The 22,767-nt window shown below is 39.9% G+C and overlaps 1 protein-coding gene across 2 annotated transcripts in view; it reads right to left on the bottom strand.

Moving 5' to 3' along the window:
- The window catches only part of LOC145442210 (uncharacterized), a 109,793-nt gene extending 88,949 nt beyond the window's left edge, over window positions 1–20,844 (bottom strand). For both annotated transcript variants that reach the window (XM_080320111.1, XM_080320113.1), the window contains exon 1: window positions 20,672–20,844. In XM_080320111.1, coding sequence (XP_080176237.1) covers window positions 20,672–20,829 — 158 coding nt within the window. In that variant the 5' untranslated portion in view covers window positions 20,830–20,844. The remainder of the gene's footprint in view (window positions 1–20,671) is intronic.
- Between the last annotated feature and the right edge of the window lie 1,923 nt (window positions 20,845–22,767).

Genomic DNA, 22,767 nt, shown 5'->3' with positions numbered 1-22,767 from the left:
TGAGATAGGTGATGAGATGATGATATCATGAAACAGTTTACTAACATCCTCGGTTTGCATTCAAATATTTAGTTTTATTTTATATTCTCCAATGCCAATTTCACCGTGGAATGGTGGGCCATTTGCTCACAATTACAACCCCTGTCAAGCGCGATAGCTGTTTCGTTTTCGATGGCGGCTAACAGCTGATCGCTTGATCAGCCGATTCCTCAGTAAATATTACGCAAAATTCGGCGTTGATCTGTTCGTATTAATTGTTACAGTGTACCATACCGAAAACGGTCATGAGGCTATACTTCTCGATGATTTCATGTAACAGTGTACCAAGTTTTCGGCTTTCATCCACGTATTTATTCGGTAATATATTTTCCGAAGGCGATTTTGCAGCAGACATATAGACACTATAGACCGTAAGCCGTATGTGTCGTGTGACAGTCTCCAGCCTCAAGGCCAGAATCTCCCAAGCTGTACCGGGACCGAATTTCCGAGGCTGCTATCCGTAGTTCTTCAGAATGATGTTTTGGATTCAATATGACATTTCCTTGTCCAATCTATGAGATAACAATTGCGTATGTGTCCGAACTCGTTGACCTTTCCAGTTAGGCATACGCAATCTCTCGATTTATAGTCATTTCCATTTCTGCAGATAAGTAGTCAGGTCAAGTGCGAACATGAATCGTGTTGAATCTTTGCTCCGTACGCCGTTTAGCCAGCTGCCTTTAGAGCAAAAATTAGAGGTAAAGCGACTAGGTCCGTATCAGCCTAGAAATTGCCCATTGATCCAATCGTACGCCGGAGGAAAGCGCACTCGTGCCTTTTCTTCGGCGCATTTCGATAAAAATGAATGGCTTACTTATGGCGAGGATAAAAACGCCTTGTTTTGCTTTTACTGTCTTTTATTCGACAGTGCCGGTACCGGAAGCAGTGGCTCTTGTTGGAACAAAATTGGTTATCGCGATCTGAAGCATTTGTCAGAGCGTCTGAAAACGCACCAAAAATCCCAAGTGCACATGGCTAGTGCAGTTAAATATAAATTGTTTGGCAGAGTAAATGTAATGTCGCAGCTCAATGAAAGTTATCGCGTATCAGTCTGCAAGCACAATGAGCTTGTAGATAAGAATAGGCATGTTCTCTCTCGGGTGATTGATGCCATTAAATTTATTGGAGTTCATGAATTGCCCCTTCGAGGCCACGATGAGAAGGAATGCTCTCTCAATAGAGGGGTATTTTTGGATCTAATTAAATACACGGCTTCCATTGATAGCATTTTGCGCGAACATCTCGACACCGCGACAGTAGCTAAGGGTACCTCAAAGACTATTCAAAATGATGTGCTTAAATTCGATATATCACATCTATCTACAGCATTTGTTTACCGAGATTGTTGACGCTGAATTTCTATCTATTCAGTCTGACGAAACAACTGACAATACGTGTTTGTCACAACTAGTCGTGATTTTTCGGTTCACGAAATTTGGTATGCCAGTCGAACGATTCCACAGCTTTGTGGCTGTTGACGATCGCACTGCTGTCGGAATTTCTTACGTATTAAAAAAAACATTACAGCCCTATTCAGTTGAGTCGAAACTTATTGCGCAAACCTACGACGGCGCAGCAGTCATGAGCGGATCGCGACATAACGTACAAGTTTTAATGAAAGAAGTTTACCCGCATGCGCATTTTTTGCATTGCTACGCGCATCAGCTCAATCTTCCATGGATAACAGCTGGCTTTTTATAATGTTTTACGTTTATGGGTGCCACCGCTTTGATTGCCTATCCCCTGGTCGTAACGCATCAGGATCGTGTACCAAACACTTTCGGACGAGGGCAAATCGATTTGACTCGCTTTCGGGACGAGAATCCATATACAAATCGGGTCGGAGGCGCTGCAGCACTTTACAGAATTGCTGAGCATGGAACGATTAAAACACCACAAGGTGTCATGCGAATGCTCTTTGTAGGTAGTTGGTCTGTGTATTTTTGGTATAGTCTTACTCGGCGCTTGCGTAATCTCTACCACGAAATCATAACGCATGCTACTAAGGATAACCTGATGATTGATTCGTGGCATGGGAACGATTCTTAGTTCGCGTACATTTTGTAAAATAATCATTTGAATAAAAAACAATGAATAAAACATTTGTTACCGCACTTCAAGTCACGCCACCGGCAAACCTCTCGCGGCACCTACGTTAAAAATCATTGTTTACGGGAAATTCATGTGGCCATCATGAACGTTGAAAAACGCTACTGTGACGTCATATTGATAACAAGTCGCTTGCGGCCCTTGCCCCACCACCCGATATTGTCACGAGCCGCCACTGCCGTTCACGCTTTCTATAGAACGTGCTAAATGTAAAATATCGCGAGGTTGCACTCTAAGACTTTGATCATTACAAAAGTGAATTGGAATATGTTTGCTAGATGCATTCAATTCAGCTAGAAATGTCTGGTGCACAACAATCGTAATATCAAGGAAGTACTTGCTACACTGTAATTCACTAAACGTGTTTTGCATTGTTGTTCATTTGTAGTATTGATTGAAATTGTTTTTGAACCCTCAAATAATAATTCCCGTCATGAAACCAAGCCGCTGGAAGTCGTTACCATCACAAAGAAACAATTTGCACGACGTTTGCCAAATGTGTCCTATAGTTAGGTGTAATTATTTGTGTAACACACCGACAAAGAAATCGGGAATTTTTCCGTTGTCATTCGCTAAAGTAAATGCCATCACAATACTCTGTCACTAAAAGACGTCACTTGTATGTGATTGAATCCCTAGCAATTAACTCACTAAACCGAACTCCAAACTAATTTTACTCACTCGACGGATATGAAACAGCGTCGCTTAATCGGTCTTTATCGTTTTTCTAAATGCAAATCATATCCACCAGCAGAAAACAATTTTCACTCGCTTGGTGATGAAACCGAGGTGCGGGTCTTCATTCAATATTTTGTTTGTGTCAAATACTTTGCAATAAACACACTGGAGTAGTTGAGCTTTACATCATCAGGCTGTCATCTGTAAATCAAGCTTACATCCGATTTGTAACTGTATCGTTTACCTAACCGAGTTGTATGCACAGTTTGATATTTTTGTCATTTAGTGATTGCTGAACATACCACTTCGAAATACTCCGTTGATCGTAATTTCCATCATCGTGATAATCGAAGTACATTTGTTTCGAATTCGTAACAACCGACTTTTCTATGACATGATAAATTTTTGGCAAGTTATGCTTAGAAGATTGGTGCATATCGCGAAAAACAATATACCACTCATATTCATACTGTCACTCCATTGATCGGTATTTTCAATCGGGTCGATTTTCAAACGAGTAAAATTTATTACTTGAGTTGTTCTGCTTACTATATTTAAATGTAAACTCACCCGTCTTTCAAAACCACAACAAACAATGATAAAAAAGTATGCATTCAAACACAACAAGTTTTACTGTAGGACACTAATTATTATCCCACATAACTCATTTCTTACCGAAGGCATATGAAATATATTCATGTTACACGAAAATACTCGATATCCCCCTGCTACAAACCTGTACAATGATTGGTGGTGCTTTCAAACTGTTTCGATACCTCAAGAACTTTATTGTCTGAATGGTTGTTCATGTATCTTAATAATCAAATAGTTCAACACAGAACTAGTACGAACAGAAACACCAGAGTTGTTTACACAATGTTTGTATGTGTACAGTATTCGAATACCATGTGTAAGTCCTGCACAATTGCGGTATCTATCCGAGTGGTGTTAACACGAATCTATTACAACGAACCACGTAAACTTTCGTGAAAGAAAAGCATAATCACTTCCCGAGGGTTCTGTCAATGTCATAGCAATAAATCAGCTACTCCAACAACAGAGTACATATGTTTTCTAGTCACGGCCCATACATCTTTCACACAGATCAATCTACTTTGCTAACGAAAAGTGCTGAGTCATCACATGATTGTCCTCACAACAAAACAACCAGTAGATGGAGCTGGATTAAAATTTTCCTAACCCTTTGCACACCAGTGACAAATTGTTTAGTGAATCGAGTTGTTGTTCAGCGTCAAGTCTCCATGTTGAAGCGTACATTAAAACAGCGCAATCACAATCCAATTAAAACCACGGATCTATTTTCATTTCCTCACAAACTGTCACATACAGAAAAATAAATTTTATTTTCCCAAAACATACTTCTAACCAATCGCTTTCATTAAACACACAACACCATAAAAGTATTTACTTTCTACAACATAGACATTCCGATGTACAAGAGAAATATTTTTATTAATCAAAATCATCGACTTCTGTTTACGGTGTTAGTGTGTGCATGTCATACATGTAGGACCCGTATTAAAATGGACACGACACGACTGAATGTAAGGAGATAGAAGTCTATCGCATAGATTTACATGTGGTCTTCGCTACGGTTTCAAAAAACGAATCATCTCTTTTGCATTGATCGAGACCGAACAAGTTAGTTACATGTATTCACGGTCATGATTGTGTTTGTCATATGCGAATGATAGAGTTACTGTCAAATCTACATACAACAACCTTCGGACACTCATAATAGCAGTTTCATTCTCTCCCTTCGTAATTGTATGTTCACGACAAGTATATTGTACAACTCGACAGCTACGTTTAACAAGACCAACGACACCGAACCCACGACGTTTACCTATGTAAAATTACCACTTTCACTTGGCAGTCCGTCGTTTACCTGAGTAAACATATCATTTTCCTTTGGAGATCTGACGTTTACCCAGAGTGACAATACATTGTCACTTGGAAATATATTTTTTCCCCCGAGCAACAAACCATTTTCACTTGGAAATATATTTTTCCCTGAGTAAGAAACCATTTTCACTTGGAAATATATTTTTTTCCCTCAGCAACAAACCATTTTCACTTGGGGGTCTAGCGTTTCCTAGAGTAACAAAACTATTTTCGTTTGGAAATATATTTTTCTTCGAGTTTAACAAACCATTTTCACTTGGAAATCTATATTTTCCCTGACCAACAACACATTTTCACTTGGCAGTCCGTCTTTTACCTGAGTAAACATATCATTTTCCTTTGGAGATCTGACGTTTACCCGGAGTAACAATACATTTTCACTTGACGATCTATCTTTTCCTAGAGTAGCAATACCGTTTTCACTTGGAAATATATTCTTTCCCTGAGTAACATCACCATTTTTGCTTGGAGATGTGATGTTTACCTGAGTAATAATACCATTTTCGTTTCGAAATCGGACAACCACACGCATCAATTTGGTATGTGTTGTATTGGCGACAGTTTGAAATTGATTACAACGAACAGTGACGGAAATATACCCGGACTACCGGTTTCAGAGTATACCCGCGTCAGTCGCATCACATCAATATCATCGGTTCGCCACATGAAATAACAATATGCTCTTGTACATCGAAATGCATGTTTTGGAAATCGGACAATAGGTTTCGATAGGTCTGTGATGTCCGGGTTCGCGCTTTGGATTGTCCAGAGTCAAAATGTCTGAATTAAACACCCCCTCGACTTCACATGGTTTGTACGTGGAAAACGGTGTTCGGAAAACGGTTGAATTTATGTTCCCCGTCGCGCTAACGATTCCGGGTTTGAGTTTTCTCCCACATGTTTACTATATTGTGTCTTTATTGGTCAATGTATGTCTCGGCATTCAGTTTGAAATCGGAAACCGTGAGGAAGTACGTAACCGGATCCGGATATTCACTCATGACCCAACGACCAATATTCAAGTAAACATGTTACACCCTGTGTTTCCACGAAAAAATACCAATGCACCATCCACACATACGTCGCGATTTATCGCGTAAATAGAGGGGGCTGTAAGACATTGCATGCAATGTGTTGGTATACAAACATCGGGGAGTAAGCCGTCGATCTACAGACATTATCATAGTCGGTAATTTTGATGCAGATCGAATGTCATCAACACCCCCGATAACAATGTCATACCAATAAGACACATTGCAATGACTCTGAGTCCGCGCTGTTTCGTCGATATTTCGACACCGTTCACTGATTTACTCGATGATTTTATCGCGTTGTAACATCACAAGATAGTCATGACCCTATCTCTGGATAGACCACCCAGACCAATTGGATACATCGGTCAATATCCGCCGTGTTGTCGACACCGAAGTTCTCTGCTGAGACTACAGCGTTTGACCAAGGTGTACTTTCGAAATGCGGGTGCTCGAAATGATTGCGATCAGTCATTCAGTCACGATGAATGGATGTCGCTACTCCTACATAACGACTCCAGATAAATATCGTGAACAGTGATTCTACAAATCTCGGACTGATATTGTGATCCAATAAGGTGTGTTTCCGTGGAATGAAGACTGCAATCGTACTCCACAATAGAACACTCCCTCGTGATTTCACACGCAATCATATTACACACTTTCGTAAGGGCCCAGTTCGTCCGGCGACATTTCGAAACGGTCATCGCCACAAGAGATCGGGGTTGCTCTCATATCGGTAGCATTTTGAAACGGCATCGTCACAAGGCTATTGACGTTGGTTCAGTTGGTCATGTCAATCCGTTTCACAATCCACCGTTTTTCAAGTCCCCACACCATAGTGTTACGACACAGACAAGATGCGATGGTGGAAATAATAAAACACGGAAGGCACACTTTGGTGTTATTTGACATGGATTTTACACCCGACGAACCTCACATTCGAGCGATGAATTGGAATGACGCTTGTATTATTGACATCGAAGGGAAAGAAATGTATCGATTTATTGGTTTCGTACATATCCAACAAAATCTGGGTATATGATTGTGCATGATTCGCATATTCGACTGTGAACGCTCTATTGGCATATGTTGTACAGAATAACAATGTTACGGTTCCATGTTTGTGTGTCTGTATGTCATGCTTCAGATTGACTCAGAGTCATTGCAATGTGTCTTATTGGTATGACATTATTATCGGGGGTGTTGATGACATTCGATCTGCATCAAAATTACCGGCAATGATAATGTCTGTAGATCGAAGGCTTACTCCCCGATGTTTGTATACCAACACATCGCATGCAATGTCTTACAGCCCCCTCTATTTACGCGATAAATCGCGACGTATGTGTGGATGGTGGATTGGTATTTTTTCGTGGAAACACAGGGTGTAACATGTTTACTTGAATATTGGTCGTTGGGTCATGAGTGAATATCCGGATCCGGTTACGTACTTCCTCACGGTTTCCGATTTCAAACTGAATGTAGCGACATACATTGACCAATAAAGACACAATATAGTAAACATGTGGGAGAAAACTCAAACCAGGAATCGTTAGCGCGATGGGGAACATAAATTCAACCGTTTTCCGAACACCGTTATCCACGTACCAACCATGTGAAGTCGAGGGGGTGTTTAATTCAGACATTTTGACTCTGGACAATCCAAAGCGCGAACCCGGACATCACAGACCTATCGAAACCTATTGTCCGATTTCCAAAACATGCATTTCGATGTACAAGAGCATATTGTTATTTCATGTGGCGAACCGATGATATTGATGTGATGCGACTGACGCGGGTATACTCTGAAACCGGTAGGTAGTCCGGGTATATTTCCGTCACTGTTCGTTGTAATCAATTTCAAACTGTCGCCAATACAACACATACCAAATTGATGCGTGTGGTTGTCCGATTTCGAAACGAAAATGGTATTATTACTCAGGTAAACATCACATCTCCAAGCAAAAATGGTGATGTTACTCAGGGAAAGAATATATTCCCAAGTGAAAACGGTATTGCTACTCTAGGAAAAGATAGATCGCCAAGTGAAAATGTATTTATACTCCGGGTAAACGTCGGATCTCCAAAGGAAAATGATATGTTTACTCAGGTAAAAGACGGACTGCCAAGTGAAAATGTGTTGTTGGTCAGGGAAAATATAGATTTCCAAGTGAAAATGGTTTGTTATACTCGAAGAAAAATATATTTCCAAACGAAAATAGTTTTGTTACTCTAGGAAACGCCAGACCCCCAAGTGAAAATGGTTTGTTGCTGAGGGAAAAAAATATATTTCCAAGTGAAAATGGTTTCTTACTCAGGGAAAAATATATTTCCAAGTGAAAATGGTTTGTTGCTCGGGGGGAAAAATATATTTCCAAGTGACAATGTATTGTCACTCTGGGTAAACGTCAGATCTCCAAAGAAAAATGATATGTTTACTCAGGTAAACGACGGACTGCCAAGTGAAAGTGGTAATTTTACATATGTAAACGTCGTGGGTTCGGTGTCGTTGGTCTTGTTAAACGTAGCTGTCGAGTTGTACAATATACTTGTCGTGAATATACAATTACGAAGGGAGAGAATGAAACTGCTATTATGAGTGTCCGAAGGTTGTTGTATGTAGATTTGACATTAACCCTATCATTCGCATATGACAAACACAATCATGACCGAGAATACATGTAACTAACTTGTTCGGTCTCGATCAATGCAAAAGAGATGATTCGTTTTTTGAAACCGTAGCGAAGACCACATGTAAATCTATGCGATAGACTTCTATCTCCTTACATTCAGTCGTGTCGTGTCCATTTTAATACGGGTCCTACATGTATGACATGCACACACTAACACCGTAAACAGAAGTCGATGATTTTGATTAATAAAAATATTTCTCTTGTACATCGGAATGTCTATGTTGTAGAAAGTAAATACTTTTATGATGTTGTGTGTTTAATGAAAGCGATTGGTTAGAAGTATGTTTTGGGAAAATAAAATTTATTTTTCTGTATGTGACAGTTTGTGAGGAAATGAAAATAGATCCGTGGTTTTAATTGGATTGTGATTGCGCTGTTTTAATGTACGCTTCAACATGGAGACTTGACGCTGAACAACAACTCGATTCACTAAACAATTTGTCACTGGTGTGCAAAGGGTTAGGAAAATTTTAATCCAGCTCCATCTACTGGTTGTTTTGTTGTGAGGACAATCATGTGATGACTCAGCACTTTTCGTTAGCAAAGTAGATTGATCTGTGTGAAAGATGTATGGGCCGTGACTAGAAAACATATGTACTCTGTTGTTGGAGTAGCTGATTTATTGCTATGACATTGACAGAACCCTCGGGAAGTGATTATGCTTTTCTTTCACGAAAGTTTACGTGGTTCGTTGTAATAGATTCGTGTTAACACCACTCGGATAGATACCGCAATTGTGCTGGACTTACACATGGTATTCGAATACTGTACACATACAAACATTGTGTAAACAACTCTGGTGTTTCTGTTCGTACTAGTTCTGTGTTGAACTATTTGATTATTAAGATACATGAACAACCATTCAGACAATAAAGTTCTTGAGGTATCGAAACAGTTTGAAAGCACCACCAATCATTGTACAGGTTTGTAGCAGGGGGATATCGAGTATTTTCGTGTAACATGAATATATTTCATATGCCTTCGGTAAGAAATGAGTTATGTGCAGGCCTGTTTATTTTTGGATTTCTCCAAAAATAACAAAAATAGCTTATTTTTGGATGTTTTCAAATTTTATTTTTGGAGGATCTCCAAAAATAAGAATTGAAGGTGTTTTGAGCCCTATTACTACTGAAAAAATCCACCAAAAGTATGTTATTATCATGTATTCAAGTCCTCCAACACATAGATATCATCAGTGATCTTGATCTAACTTTCCAATACATTCTTCACAAATTTAGTATTTGGCCTGGAGGATGCCTTCTAAAGAATATTAATCACTGCGAGACGCCTTCCTCCCCTTGATTTTCGAGATATCGGCCTCGAACGTCGTAATTGTGGGAAACATCGAGGTTAGGGGTCCAAAAATGGAGGAATGTCTAACTCTTCAAACTTTCCAATCTTCCAAGCCTTTGCTCCTGAAAAGCGCTCGTCAGTAATGCGCTTGAAACCTCATCCCATGCGTGCCTCATTGAACTTGACAGCCCAACACCCTCTGACCTTCCTTGTGGTGGTCCTCGTCCCAGTCCTCACCTGGACACAGGCGTTCGACCAGGCGCATGAGCTCCTGCTGCTCCATGATCAGAACGTCAAGACCATCAAGCTTCGTGACGGTGGTGCTCAGCTATGTGCGAGCGTGACCATGCGATCGAGAACGATCAGATGGACCACAGCAGCGAAGTTGCACACGCCCGACTGTTTTCGTCCATAACATCAAGGAGTTTGGTACGGTTTCCAGTCAACCAAGAGGCCACCCTCTTCATTGACAATAAACGAGCGTCAACAAACTTGGGGCGCACGCTTTCCATCTACTCTGGATTAAGTTGTGTTGCCGTCTGAAGCATCAGCAGATGAGTCCCGTCATCGCGTGGACGACGTGATTGTGACAGAGGTGGCTGTATATCATTTCGCCGTTCCCTTTGCCTCACTCAAGCTGCCTTCCCGTCTTCTCTACATGTCGCACTGTGAAACTTATAGGAGTACAAAGGCGGATGGGGCGGGCACGCAAGGTCAGCAGAAACGTGAAGTGGATTGAGTGGAAGTGGTTTTAGCGTTTCGGTGACCCCTTCCCTCACATAGATGCTGTTTTATGTGTTTTTATGAGTTTTCTGGTCGTTTACATCGCTCTGACTTGTTTATTTCACTGAAAAACATCATCCAAAAAAATCTTATTTTTGGATGTTTTCAAATCTTATTTTTAGAGAATCTCCAAAAATAAAATCCAATATCCAAAAATAAACAGGCCTGGTTATGTGGGATAATAATTAGTGTCCTACAGTAAAACTTGTTGTGTTTGAATGCATACTTTTTTATCATTGTTTGTTGTGGTTTTGAAAGACGGGTGAGTTTATATTTAAATATAGTAAGCAGAACAACTCAAGTAATAAATTTTACTCGTTTGAAAATCGACCCGTTTGAAAATACCGATCAATGGAGTGACAGTATGAATATGAGTGGTATATTATTTTTCGCGATATGCACCAATCTTCTAAGCATAACTTGTCAAAAATTTATCATGTCATAGAAAAGTCGGTTGTTACGAATTCGAAACAAATGTACTTCGATTATCGATGATGGAAATTACGATCAACGGAGTATTTCGAAGTGGTATGTTCAGCAATCACTAAATGACAAAAATATCAAACTGTGCATACAACTCGGTTAGGTAAACGATACAGTTACAAATCGGATGTAAGCTTGATTTACAGATGACAGCCTGATGATGTAAAGCTCAACCACTCCAGTGTGTTTATTGCAAAGTATTTGACACAAACAAAATATTGAATGAAGACCCGCACCTCGGTTTCATTACCAAGCGAGTGAAAATTGTTTTCTGCTGGTGGATATGATTTGCATTTAGAAAAACGATAAAGACCGATTAAGCGACGCTGTTTCATATCCGTCGAGTGAGTAAAATTTGTTTGGAGTTCGGTTTAGTGAGTTAATTGCTAGGGATTCAATCACATACAAGTGACGTCTTTTAGTGACAGAGTATTGTGATGGCATTTACTTTAGCGAATGACAACGGAAAAATTCCCGATTTCTTTGTCGGTGTGTTACACAAATAATTACACCTAACTATAGGACACATTTGGCAAACGTCGTGCAAATTGTTTCTTTGTGATGGTAACGACTTCCAGCGGCTTGGTTTCATGACGGGAATTATTATTTGAGGGTTCAAAAACAATTTCAATCAATACTACAAATGAACAACAATGCAAAACACGTTTAGTGAATTACAGTGTAGCAAGTACTTCCTTGATATTACGATTGTTGTGCACCAGACATTTCTAGCTGAATTGAATGCATCTAGCAAACATATTCCAATTTACTTTTGTAATGATCAAAGTGTTAGAGTGCAACCTCGCGATATTTTACATTTAGCACGTTCTATAGAAAGTGTGAACGGAGTTGAGTATTAATCGTGTACTTGGGATAGTGCTTCGATATCAAAGAGATATTTTCACACTGTGTAATGTTTCAATTCTCTGTTACGAATACCGCCAATAACGACATTGATGTTAAATCCTCACTCTTGGTCATTGTAAGCGAATCCTAAACATCGCAACAGTCGGTATGGAAATCGAACGCATGCATACTTTTAGATAGGCGACACTAACAATTTTATTACATCCGTGAAATACTCTGAAACGTCGATTCGTGATTGTGTTAGCTATATGCATGCTCTATATCTGTGGACACAAAGATTTCTTAACTTTGGTTACAGCTCATTCGTAACGAATTGTCGTGTGCAATCTAATAAAGCACAAGTCGAATACGAATGATTTGGTTTTAATGAACTAGAAAGTCCTTTTGTTTTTGTGTTGGGTTGAATACAATTTGTATGACTATAACGAATCCGATTCCAAAACTGAAATGTTACTTTAAACAAAATGTTTTATGACTTGTATTCTGATATTGATAGATGGTAAAAGTAATATGACTAGTTTATAAAATCTCGGTAATGTTCTTTGTCATGTCTGTGTTCAACAAATGTGCGATCAAGTCTTACCAATCGATATTAACTTTCGCAGTCGGCGTAAGCGATAATTTGTTGAAGTAACAATATCGACGAGTTCAATAATATTCTCCATCGATGCATTCGAATAATCTGTCAGCTACAAGCGGATTAAAAACTTGATGCCGTTTTGTGGTTAACTCAAGTCAGTGGTCGCGTTTGTGTTGATTTCAGGAATGATCATGACGTGTTGGTCGGGTAAATTAGTTAATGTGGTTGTAACTATGACATTCCAATATCTTTTACGCTGTACTATACGGATTCACTTGTGATAATTTAATTCTCAGTTATTGTTCAGACATTCAAATCTCGTATACTCAAAATGTAATTGGTTTATGTCAAGTCGTATATGTACCAATTAGTAAATACGTTGTCTTACAGAATAGTAACGACCTTTACAGTTGAATAAAAATTATCGGTCATATGAATTTAACCAGGACGAATTAATACAAGTTTGCGAGTTGTAGTGATATAATCAAGTAAGTGAAAACTATATTTTTAACACCGGTTAATGTTATGAATAATTCTTTTGAGTATGGTAAGATGTTAAAATGTATCTTTGACAAACAGAAAGACGGATCGTGAATAGAGTTGTAATGTTTCATTACTAGTTTCAAATCAATGTGCGTATAATTTCGAAATGTGACTGGGTGAAAGTTGGTAGTTATGTTTGGCAATCTATTTCAATTCAGTCTATGTCAAAGTCGAGATATTTCATTTTGGATTATCTAAATTTACCTTTAGTACATCCCGCGAATGGATTCCGACACCGCACTATAACTAGATCGCTATGACTGACGCATTATCCTGTCAGCGACGTAGGATTTTTACAATTATTTCACACCTTTTTGAATAAGCGTCAACTTCACAGAGGATTAGGGTTGGATCAGAAATAAGTGAGAATTTGTCGGTATTCGAATCACCGGCTGCGACGGTTCTGTTATTCGTTACTTAATAAATTTTACCAGTGAAATCCAGTTCTGTGACATACTGATTATCAAAATATTACATTGTGGCGATTGGAATGTATGCAACAACAAGTTACGAGAGATGGCTATGTCTTAGGTGTTATCTCGTGAGCGATCGTGGGATTTGCAACCTATTTCACACCTTTTTGAAGTGTTAGTTGTGAATGCGGCTATTGTTGATATTCGAAGCGCCGTCTACGCCGGCTCCGTGACAAACTAATTACCAAAATATTACTTGTGCGCAATTCCTACCTTTGTAACATCAAACCACGAGAGATGGCTATTCTGATGAGTTATCTTGTGAGCGGTCGTAGGATTTTACAAATATTTCCACCTTTTTGAAGTGTTAGCATGTGAACGCGGGTATTTTTGGTATTCGAATCTCCGTCTACGCCGGGTCTGTGGTAAACTAATTACCAAGCGAGTGATTCCTAGATTTAGCAAACTATTTCACACCTTTTTTGCTGAAAGTACGACATGTCGCCCGCAGTCTATAACCGAAAGTACGAATCACCGCCGCGCCCATAAGAATAACGAAATATTGACGTCGCACTCACCGTAAACGTTAGGATCAACTCGAACCGGTCATATATAACAATTTGCGACATATACATTAACTAAGAACCAATCACGAGACTATTTACCATACCTGATACATTTTCAACACCGTGCGAGAGATGCCTATACCCACAACGATAACAGACAGGTCATCGACACAAAATATACCTGAAAGGGTGCCCATAAGAACCAATGGCACATCACCAGAGATCCCGTAAGAAGCAATGGCACATCACGAGCGATAGGGGGTCTGAAAGGGTACCATCACCAACACGAGTTTTCACGGCACATCACCGACGAAGCCTATACCGGAAAGAGTACCATGACCAGAGATCCCATAAGAACACATGGCACCTCACCAGCGGAAGGGGGGTCACAAGGGTGCCATCACCAACACGAGTTTCGCGGCACCTCACCAGCGGGCCCATAAGAACCCCTGCCACATCACGACCGATCTATACTACTACTTAGGAGTACAGAACATCATGACACATTTGAATAAAATATTCCATTTATTCCCGAAGCTTTTCGGCTGACGCTCATCAGGGGGATATCGTCAGCAATATGGCGAGAATTCGAATAACCATGTTCAACAATATTATATATCGCTAATTATGACGTCACACAAATATATACAAAGTTAGAAAAAAATATCTTCACAGGCCGGGTCCGGCCCGCGGGACACATGTTACCATCCCCGATGTCGTGGTAGTCATACAGCGAATCAGCCCGTCTGAGACTGCGACACGCGGAAAAAATGATGTAAAATTGACTTTCTGCTTTCTTTATGTGAACAATCATCATATTTTTGTAATACCAGTTCGATTAGCAATGTTAATCTTTTTACTTTATTACAATTTTGCACGTCATAAAAACATCTTTGGTTGAAATTCTGTTTTTAAACGAAATTGATATAATGAATTCATCGCTGTGTAATGTAAAATATCTAGCAAGCGTACGGGATCCATCTTGATTTGCTATGTTCATTGCATCATAAAAACCAAATCCGTGCGATTGCGATGTTGACTACTGTATGACTTGTTTATGAGGTGATATCGGTAGCAAGTATAGAAACCCGTTTCACACTATGATCATTATCAATGTAGCAATAGTTAGACGCATAATACATTGTCAGGTCTAGCCTAGACCGACAATGCGTAAGCTTACATTCCCTTACAAGTCTCTGTCGAAATTGTTGGCGAAGTAACGTAAGACATTGATTTTATTGGTTGACTATAGCGTTTGATTGTTTCAGTCAATACATTTGGCGACGTTTAAAAAGTTAGCATGTACCTCAGCAATGTAGCATATTGCCTGAGTAGTCGCTAGTTATTGTGTACAATAATATTACAATTTGCGGAGATTTAGGATTAGAATTAGCAATATGACGTGAGGTGACGCCATAGCTATATAGATTCATCGTTCGCGTTAACGCGAACCAGAACCTTTCAAGGGTTTGCACCATCTCTAGTAAATACCATCATTATAGATTCAAATTTGCAAGTTACTGTAAGGAAATTTTTTCGTTTAAGGCATTTTCAAGTATGGGTCGCAAATGGTATAATTTTGGGTCTCCACGGAACCAGAGCGCTCAGCTAATATGTTTTCAATATTTGTTTAATTTCTGGCATAAAAAGTCTTCGTACGATTTTCTTTGAATAGTTTTTAGTTATCCAAAGTCACTGTGGTGGGTCCTATAGTCAGTGAGCAGGACAAGCGGAAAATATGGCTTGATTATGAGAATATTCCGACCCTTGTATTACAAATTTGGGTTTGAATTCATGATAAGATTTGTCCGACTGGTTTCTCTGAACAACACGTCGTGGACTGTTAGGATGCTTTTGTGTATGCGGTGTGTAACGAGCAAGGGCGAGCTTATGAGACACTTTAGCTTCGAGAACAACCCCTCTGCGTCGGCACACGTGAAGACGTGAAGTTTTGGGCAACATACCGCTTGGCAACGTGCGGTGCCAAAAAGATCGGCGGCAACAAAACCTTTGCCAAAAATTTCGATATTGATATGCTCGATCGTCGAAATGGTCGGAAGTCAGCACCGAATGGTCCCGTCCTTGCAATCTGCTTAGACAGTAGTAAGGGTTACCATATTTTGGAATCGGGAAAGGAAGACACTTTAACCCAATCAGAAAAGTTAGTTGATCAAGACTATTTTCTATTTTTGCTAGAAAAGTTGTGAAGTTGACTAAAATCAAAGCCATCACTTTCGTTCGAATCCCCTTTTACACACTTGTTACTTGAATTCAGTGGTGTTGACTAAAAAAAGTTAATCACTGTCGATCGACTCCCGAATTACCCGCTCAAACATCAGTATGTGCTATTTAGCGTCATTTATGTCTATTTTCAGTCGAATCTGTCCGTTGCCTTAGCTGTGACAGCTGCAAAGGAGAGCGAATTTCCCCAAAGGAGGACATTAATGCGTCCTCGTAGGACATTTTCAAAAACCTGGAATTGGAGGACGTATAGTAACCCTATAATAGTACAAAGCGACGCGCAGAGGAAAATGATTCACGCCGATTTCAAATCGTGTGCCTCAGACATGTTTCGTACGTGTTGCGTACAATTTTTGTCTGCACGTTCTGTATGTCATACATGCCCGTAAAATTGTGGCACACTATTATAATATTAAAAATGCATTCTTTTTGATGTGTAAGCGTAGCGAGATGCCATTAAATCAGGAATGGTCAACCTTTTCTGCCCAAGAGCCACATGAGATTTACAAACCATTGCGCGGTCACTTGAATGTTGATGACCTTTCTTTAGTCGTCAGATAGGAGTGAACTGTATTAGGTAACTGTGAAAACAAGACTTATCTTAGCAGGGTTGTAATGACTCGAGTCATGACTCGACTCGAGTCGCGATTTTTCGATGCCTCGACTTGACTCGAGTCATTTTCTCAAAATACAGAAATGAGTCGACTCGACTCGACTCAATCTGTGTATTGACTCGACTTGGACTCGAGTCATTACGCATGACTCGGACCAAGTCATATGACTCAAGTCCCAGAAGGCCAAGACCGACATTTCATTGTAATTTCGAAGAATAGTTAATCCTATTGGTAGTGATAATTGAAAATGCGATTAGAAACTGTTAAAAGTGAGAAGAATTAGTATATTTTAAATGCGAACAATTCGATATCACCAAAGATAGTGTTAAAAAAAAGTGGTTTTAACAAGACTTCAACTCGAAACTGAGCAGTCAACGCAATGACTTGGACTCGAACTCGATTTATATTATCATGACTCGGTCTCGACCCTCTGCTCGATGACTTGGACTCGGACTTAACTCGGTAGTGAACTAAAAATGACTCGACTTGACTCCAGTCAAAACTATAAAAGTAAGATTGACTTGTGACTCGGAGCCTTGTGACTTGGATACAACTCTGTATCTTAGTAGCCTACGCATCAAAATCATTAACAATGATGTCATGAAAACTCCTAGCCGCGATAAGCGTGAAAATTCAAAGGCAATGAATGAGTTTGCTCCATAATGTTGCTACTTGCATATATTGCGGCTCGCTTCTGTATATGGCTGTGTTCCCTTAGAAAGGATAGGCCAATTCGTCGCTTGGACATATCAATATTTAAGACTTCGGCCCGGGATATCCAGAAGTTCTAGATATCCCTGACTTCGGCGAACATGCCTCTATCGTTTTGTGCAAAGTTTTCATCGCCGACGATATTTCCGAGATTGCTGACCCAAAGTTGCATGTTGGATGACACTTTTTCTCATAATTGCGAATATAGATTGACTCATTTCTGTAAATTAGGCGTATTTTTTATTTTCAATTTTCAGGAGGGGTATACCAATACTGAAAGCAAGAAATTGATTGACAATAAGTTGCAAGCAGTGCTAATAAAATTTTCAAGTCAACAGTCCTAAATCTTACTTTATGGTCATATACGAAGATCTACGAAAATGTGGCTGCCCCCCGGCTACGCAAATGCGTTGGAGCTGATATTTTAGTCCTCCACATCTCAACTTTTGCACCCAGCCTAATCAATTTTTTTTAATGGCCTTGCAACTTCATAGTATATTACCTGTGTAATTATTTTATAATACAACCAATTTCGCAAATTACTTCGCTGGCCACTCAAAATCTTCTCGTGATCCTTATGTGGCCACGGGCAACGGGCCTACACTAAACCTTGTATTTTAGTTTAGTTTTAGTTTCGGATTTACTGCTATCGAGCTTTCGACTATCGAGCCACTATGAAATTTAAAGTTATCGACCGAGGTTTTGAGCCAAACACACGGTATCGTGACCATCTTTGCTCTTCCCATTTACTCGCGAGACAGAAAACCAGAAATTGAAACAGAAAAGTTGAATCAGTGTATCATAAGGTAGAGAGCTTTAATTTACCTGCTCTCCTTATAGTTTTGGAGCTTTTCCCCTAGCCATCAGGCAGAAGCATTAAAACGAACATGCGAGTTTTGCACCAATTCGACGAACTGGAGACTCTGCGACCTTTTGTCATACTTTAGAAACGATTTATGTCAGCAAGCATTTTTTAGTAACGGAGCATTCGATATATTTTGGATAGGAGTGCTGGGTGGTTATTATAAAGATCTCGCCATCCAAGCACTAGAACAGAGGTCTCAAACTCAAATGTGCTCGCGGGCCATTTTCTAGTTTTTAATGAAGCCGCGGGCCGCAGCATCAATAATAGGGATATTCAATGTATAATTTCCAAGTAGGCCTTATTTGACGGGACCTCGCAGACATGCATTCCACAAATATCGTGGAAATTTAATTTAGGATTGCATTATTCACGCTTGACACGAAAAAAATCACAGTTTCAAATATTTGAATAAAATTGTTTATGTGCCGGGCATATTTTTTTAATTAATGAGTTTGCATCATGACATCGTAAAACTTTCGGGTTATAATATTGTAACTAGTGAACCTTTGACGTGCCACAATTTTATGTAGAATATTTTAAAATCTACTGAAGATTGATCTGATATCAGACATTTGAGCGGTGTAGCCTAATCCTGGTTTTGATAAAGTTGTCATAAGTATAGGCTATTGTTATTGTCATTGCCAACTTCAAATTAAATCAGCGTTAGATTTTGCCTTCGATTATTATTGGAACACATCAATAACAACTTCAATATAATCATTATTGAGCCATATTAATCTTTTTAGCAATCGAACCCCTTGTACTTCCAATGAGATTGCTCGTAGCCACGGTCCATTTTCAGCACAATTTCTGATGGTACCAATATTAAAATCAAAAAGCGTATTAACATAAAATCGCGCGTAGCGCGAACACTATTTTCCAGTTGAATTAAATTGACCAAGAACATATTCCACAGTATATAGGCCTCATTCCACAATTCATCTCGCACACCCTGATGTGGTGCTTCGTACCCGGATGGGGTCTACGGACCCTGGTTAAGAACCCCTGGAATAGAAATGTCCGATCGGCGAATAATTCATTGGTGTTTCAGCTGTAGAGCGTATTACTACCCTGCTCGCCACCGATAATAACATCGATAAAGAGAACAAACAACACCCAGCATGTAACCAACTATACGTTACGGGGGTCATAGAATGCCACAGGTTGCCATACTGACCTGATTAGATAGCTATATACCCTACGCAACGCAAGCTACGACCTTCTGATATATTACTATTCCCATGACAGTTTCATAGATTGTTGCGTCCGCCGGATCAACAAGTCGCCGTTCCGAGTCGGAAGTCCTTTTCTGATTTTCGCCCGACTCAACTCGAGTCAATTATACCCAATCAATTCAAATCGAGTAATTCTATATACTAGAAGGTCACACCAAACCAAATCACAATTTTCAGTCACGAATCATCAACGGGTCATGTTTTATCGTCATGAACTAGATATGTGACGTAAGCTGATATTCTAACACATAGTATAGCTTCTAAAAGTGATGTGATACTGAAGTTTGTTGAGATGTCAGTGATTTTCATAGTAGTTTTAGGGTGAAATGTAAGTTCTTATACCTATAAAAAATATATCCCACTTGAATATATTGTTGAGTACTTGAAATTCCAAAATGTCGTCGCGGGCCGCACAAAATGCTCTAGCGGGCCGCATGCGGCCCGCGGGCCGCGTGTTTGAGACCTCTGCACTAGAAGATCTTGTACAAAACCCAACACTATAATTGAAATCAAAACGAGAGAAAGGATTATTGTCATTTTATTGTGACATTGTATAGCTTAAACCGGTAGCCTGCTTTTCGCACAACAAAATATTGTTAGGGATATTCTCATTTTCTTTTTCTCAAAAATATTTCTGTTTGTTTGTGCGGGTGAAAAGCACTAAACTGAACTTTTATCTCGGCCCGCCAAAGTATTTTCTCCTTTACATTTGGCCCGCCCGGAAAAATAAAGCAAAGTCTTGTATGAGTTTAAAATCGTTCGACCTGGTCCATCGAGACAAATGATATTTAAGATTTTGACTGCGTTCATCGTAAATTTGGACACGCTGAATTCTCAATGCACGTCATGTAATATCCTTAATTGGGACATCAACGTTTCTTTCCTCGCACCAAATCCGACATTAACTAGGGGTACTCCGTGCCCAGCCGACATGTGGCAACCCAATACATGAATACAGTGCCCGACTAAAACGTGGAATCAAAAGAACGCACTCTCACCTGCCCTGGCCAGTTTGTGTCATTCCAAGAATACACATGTAACAGGCCCGATGCCAACACGGCAGCATTCTCGGGTCCTTCATTGGTTCATAACATACCGCACAGTGGTTATCTGCTACTTTGTCGTTATCCATGGCGATGACTGTATCTAGATTCATATCTCCTAAAGATGTTCACCGATGAGATGCAAAACTAGAAGGCGACGGAAATAGCTTCTCCTATACTTTTAATCAAGGGGGTTGAAGCAGATCTTAAGTAACACCACTTTCCCAACATGTAGATCAGGGGTCACTAACGTGGTGCTCACGGTCGACAGGTCGCCCGTACGGACAAAACGTGTCACCCATGGTGGCAGAAGCAAATATTCAAATTATAGTTTTAAAGATCGAAGGGGAGAACAGTTCGATGTGAATGGCAGTCTAACACGGGTCATTCGACCCCAAGGAACATGCCAACCAACTTCTATGTGTCAGAAGATTGTCTGGGCTCCTCATCGCTTACCTCGCTGCGATTGCAGTATGTGAAAAAGCCCAGAGTACGGCGAAAATTCGAGCCAGAAAATTCTGCAGCAAGACGACTCAAGATACTGACGCACGAAAAACGAGAGTGACCAAGGGTGGGAGAGCGCGAGCATGTAAGTCGTCCGTAATATGACAAAAAGATCGCAAAAGACACTGACGTTAATGAAATTACCGTGTTGGGCGCAAATGACCTTATATGTGATAAGCGCCAATGTTGTGAATAAAACAAAACAATCAGGTACACATTCCTTATTTTCTCCGGAAAATGAAGGATGCTTTCATATTACATTTTAGTTTGAAATTACACGATTGATATTTTCACTGCTTGGCAGAGGTGGTCAGTAACGAATTACTTCTACTTCTACTCTACTTCTACTTTCAGTGCTTACTCAAGTAAATCCAATCTCGCGCTACTTCTACTTCAGAATATTTTGTGATCAACTTACTTACTTTTCGCCATTTGCAGTTTGTCAAGTAGAAGTAGTACGTTCTGCTAATGAGAGTGAGAGAGATGAGAAGAAGAAATGAAGGGCTGTTTTCAAGAAGTAAATTTTCACATTAGTCGAGTAACGTCCAGAATTTCTGTCGTGGTTCGTGCGAAATGCAAAGATTAGCTCACAAATATGGTTCACGAAAGCATCGGTTGGCGCAGTTGGTTAAACACTGTAGTCACGACATCGATGGTTGATGGTCCGAGTCTCGGCTCTGCCATGTTTCTATGTGTCGGAGGTTTATCTGGGCTCCTCATCGCCGATCCCGCTGTAATACAGCGCATTGAAAAGCCCAGACGAAGAGAGAGCCGAACTCGTGAAAGGAGGCAGCAAATGAGCCGAAAAAAGACTGAAGTTCATGAAGACATGCCATTATGCGATTATGAAATTTACTGTGTGGGCGCAAATAACCACGAGTTGCAAGCGCCAATTATATGCGTTAATAAAACCAACAACAACAAGGAAGGTACAGAGCAGACTTGAGCAACCAGATAATTCTAGTTTTACCATTACAATTTACAATTACTGCATCTTCTATACCTGCGGACATTTCACAAATACGTCCACGAATGGTATCATTTGACATGGGAATCGTTTTAAATTTGGCTTTGGTCCCAAACATTTACATTACAATTCTAGTGCAAGCCGGAAGAATAACTTTCTCCGCTGCCGAGTGAGATTTTGAAATCTTAGCTACTACCTCTGTTACCACATAATTGACCTGCTGCGATTTCGTTGAAATTTCGGGCTGCGCTTCGATACTATTTCATGAGGTTTGTTTGACGATAAACATGGATGTCAAACGCATTTCCACGCAAATCGTGTAAAGCACGCGCGAGGATAGCATTACCTTAATAGTTCTACTGACAGCCTCCCACAGTTCAATTATAGATTTAACAAACCATGCCTGCTCTTTGCGATCAATCAACGTAGTGTGCAAAAGTTAATTCAGTCATCGAGGCACGCGATATGTCCGAATTCGCGGGGGATATTGATTGCGGAAATGACAGCAATTTTGATATCACGAATATACAAACGTCACATCGAGCCAGATTTAGATTATTGATCGTTTGCTGTTGACTGG

This window comes from Botryllus schlosseri, chromosome 7 (genome assembly GCF_051294905.1).
Source record: "Botryllus schlosseri isolate E-star chromosome 7, Bs_hap1, whole genome shotgun sequence".
NCBI lineage: Eukaryota > Metazoa > Chordata > Ascidiacea > Stolidobranchia > Styelidae > Botryllus > Botryllus schlosseri.
Note: the sequence above shows the minus strand (reverse complement) of the source record. Positions and strands in the feature narration are given on the sequence as shown.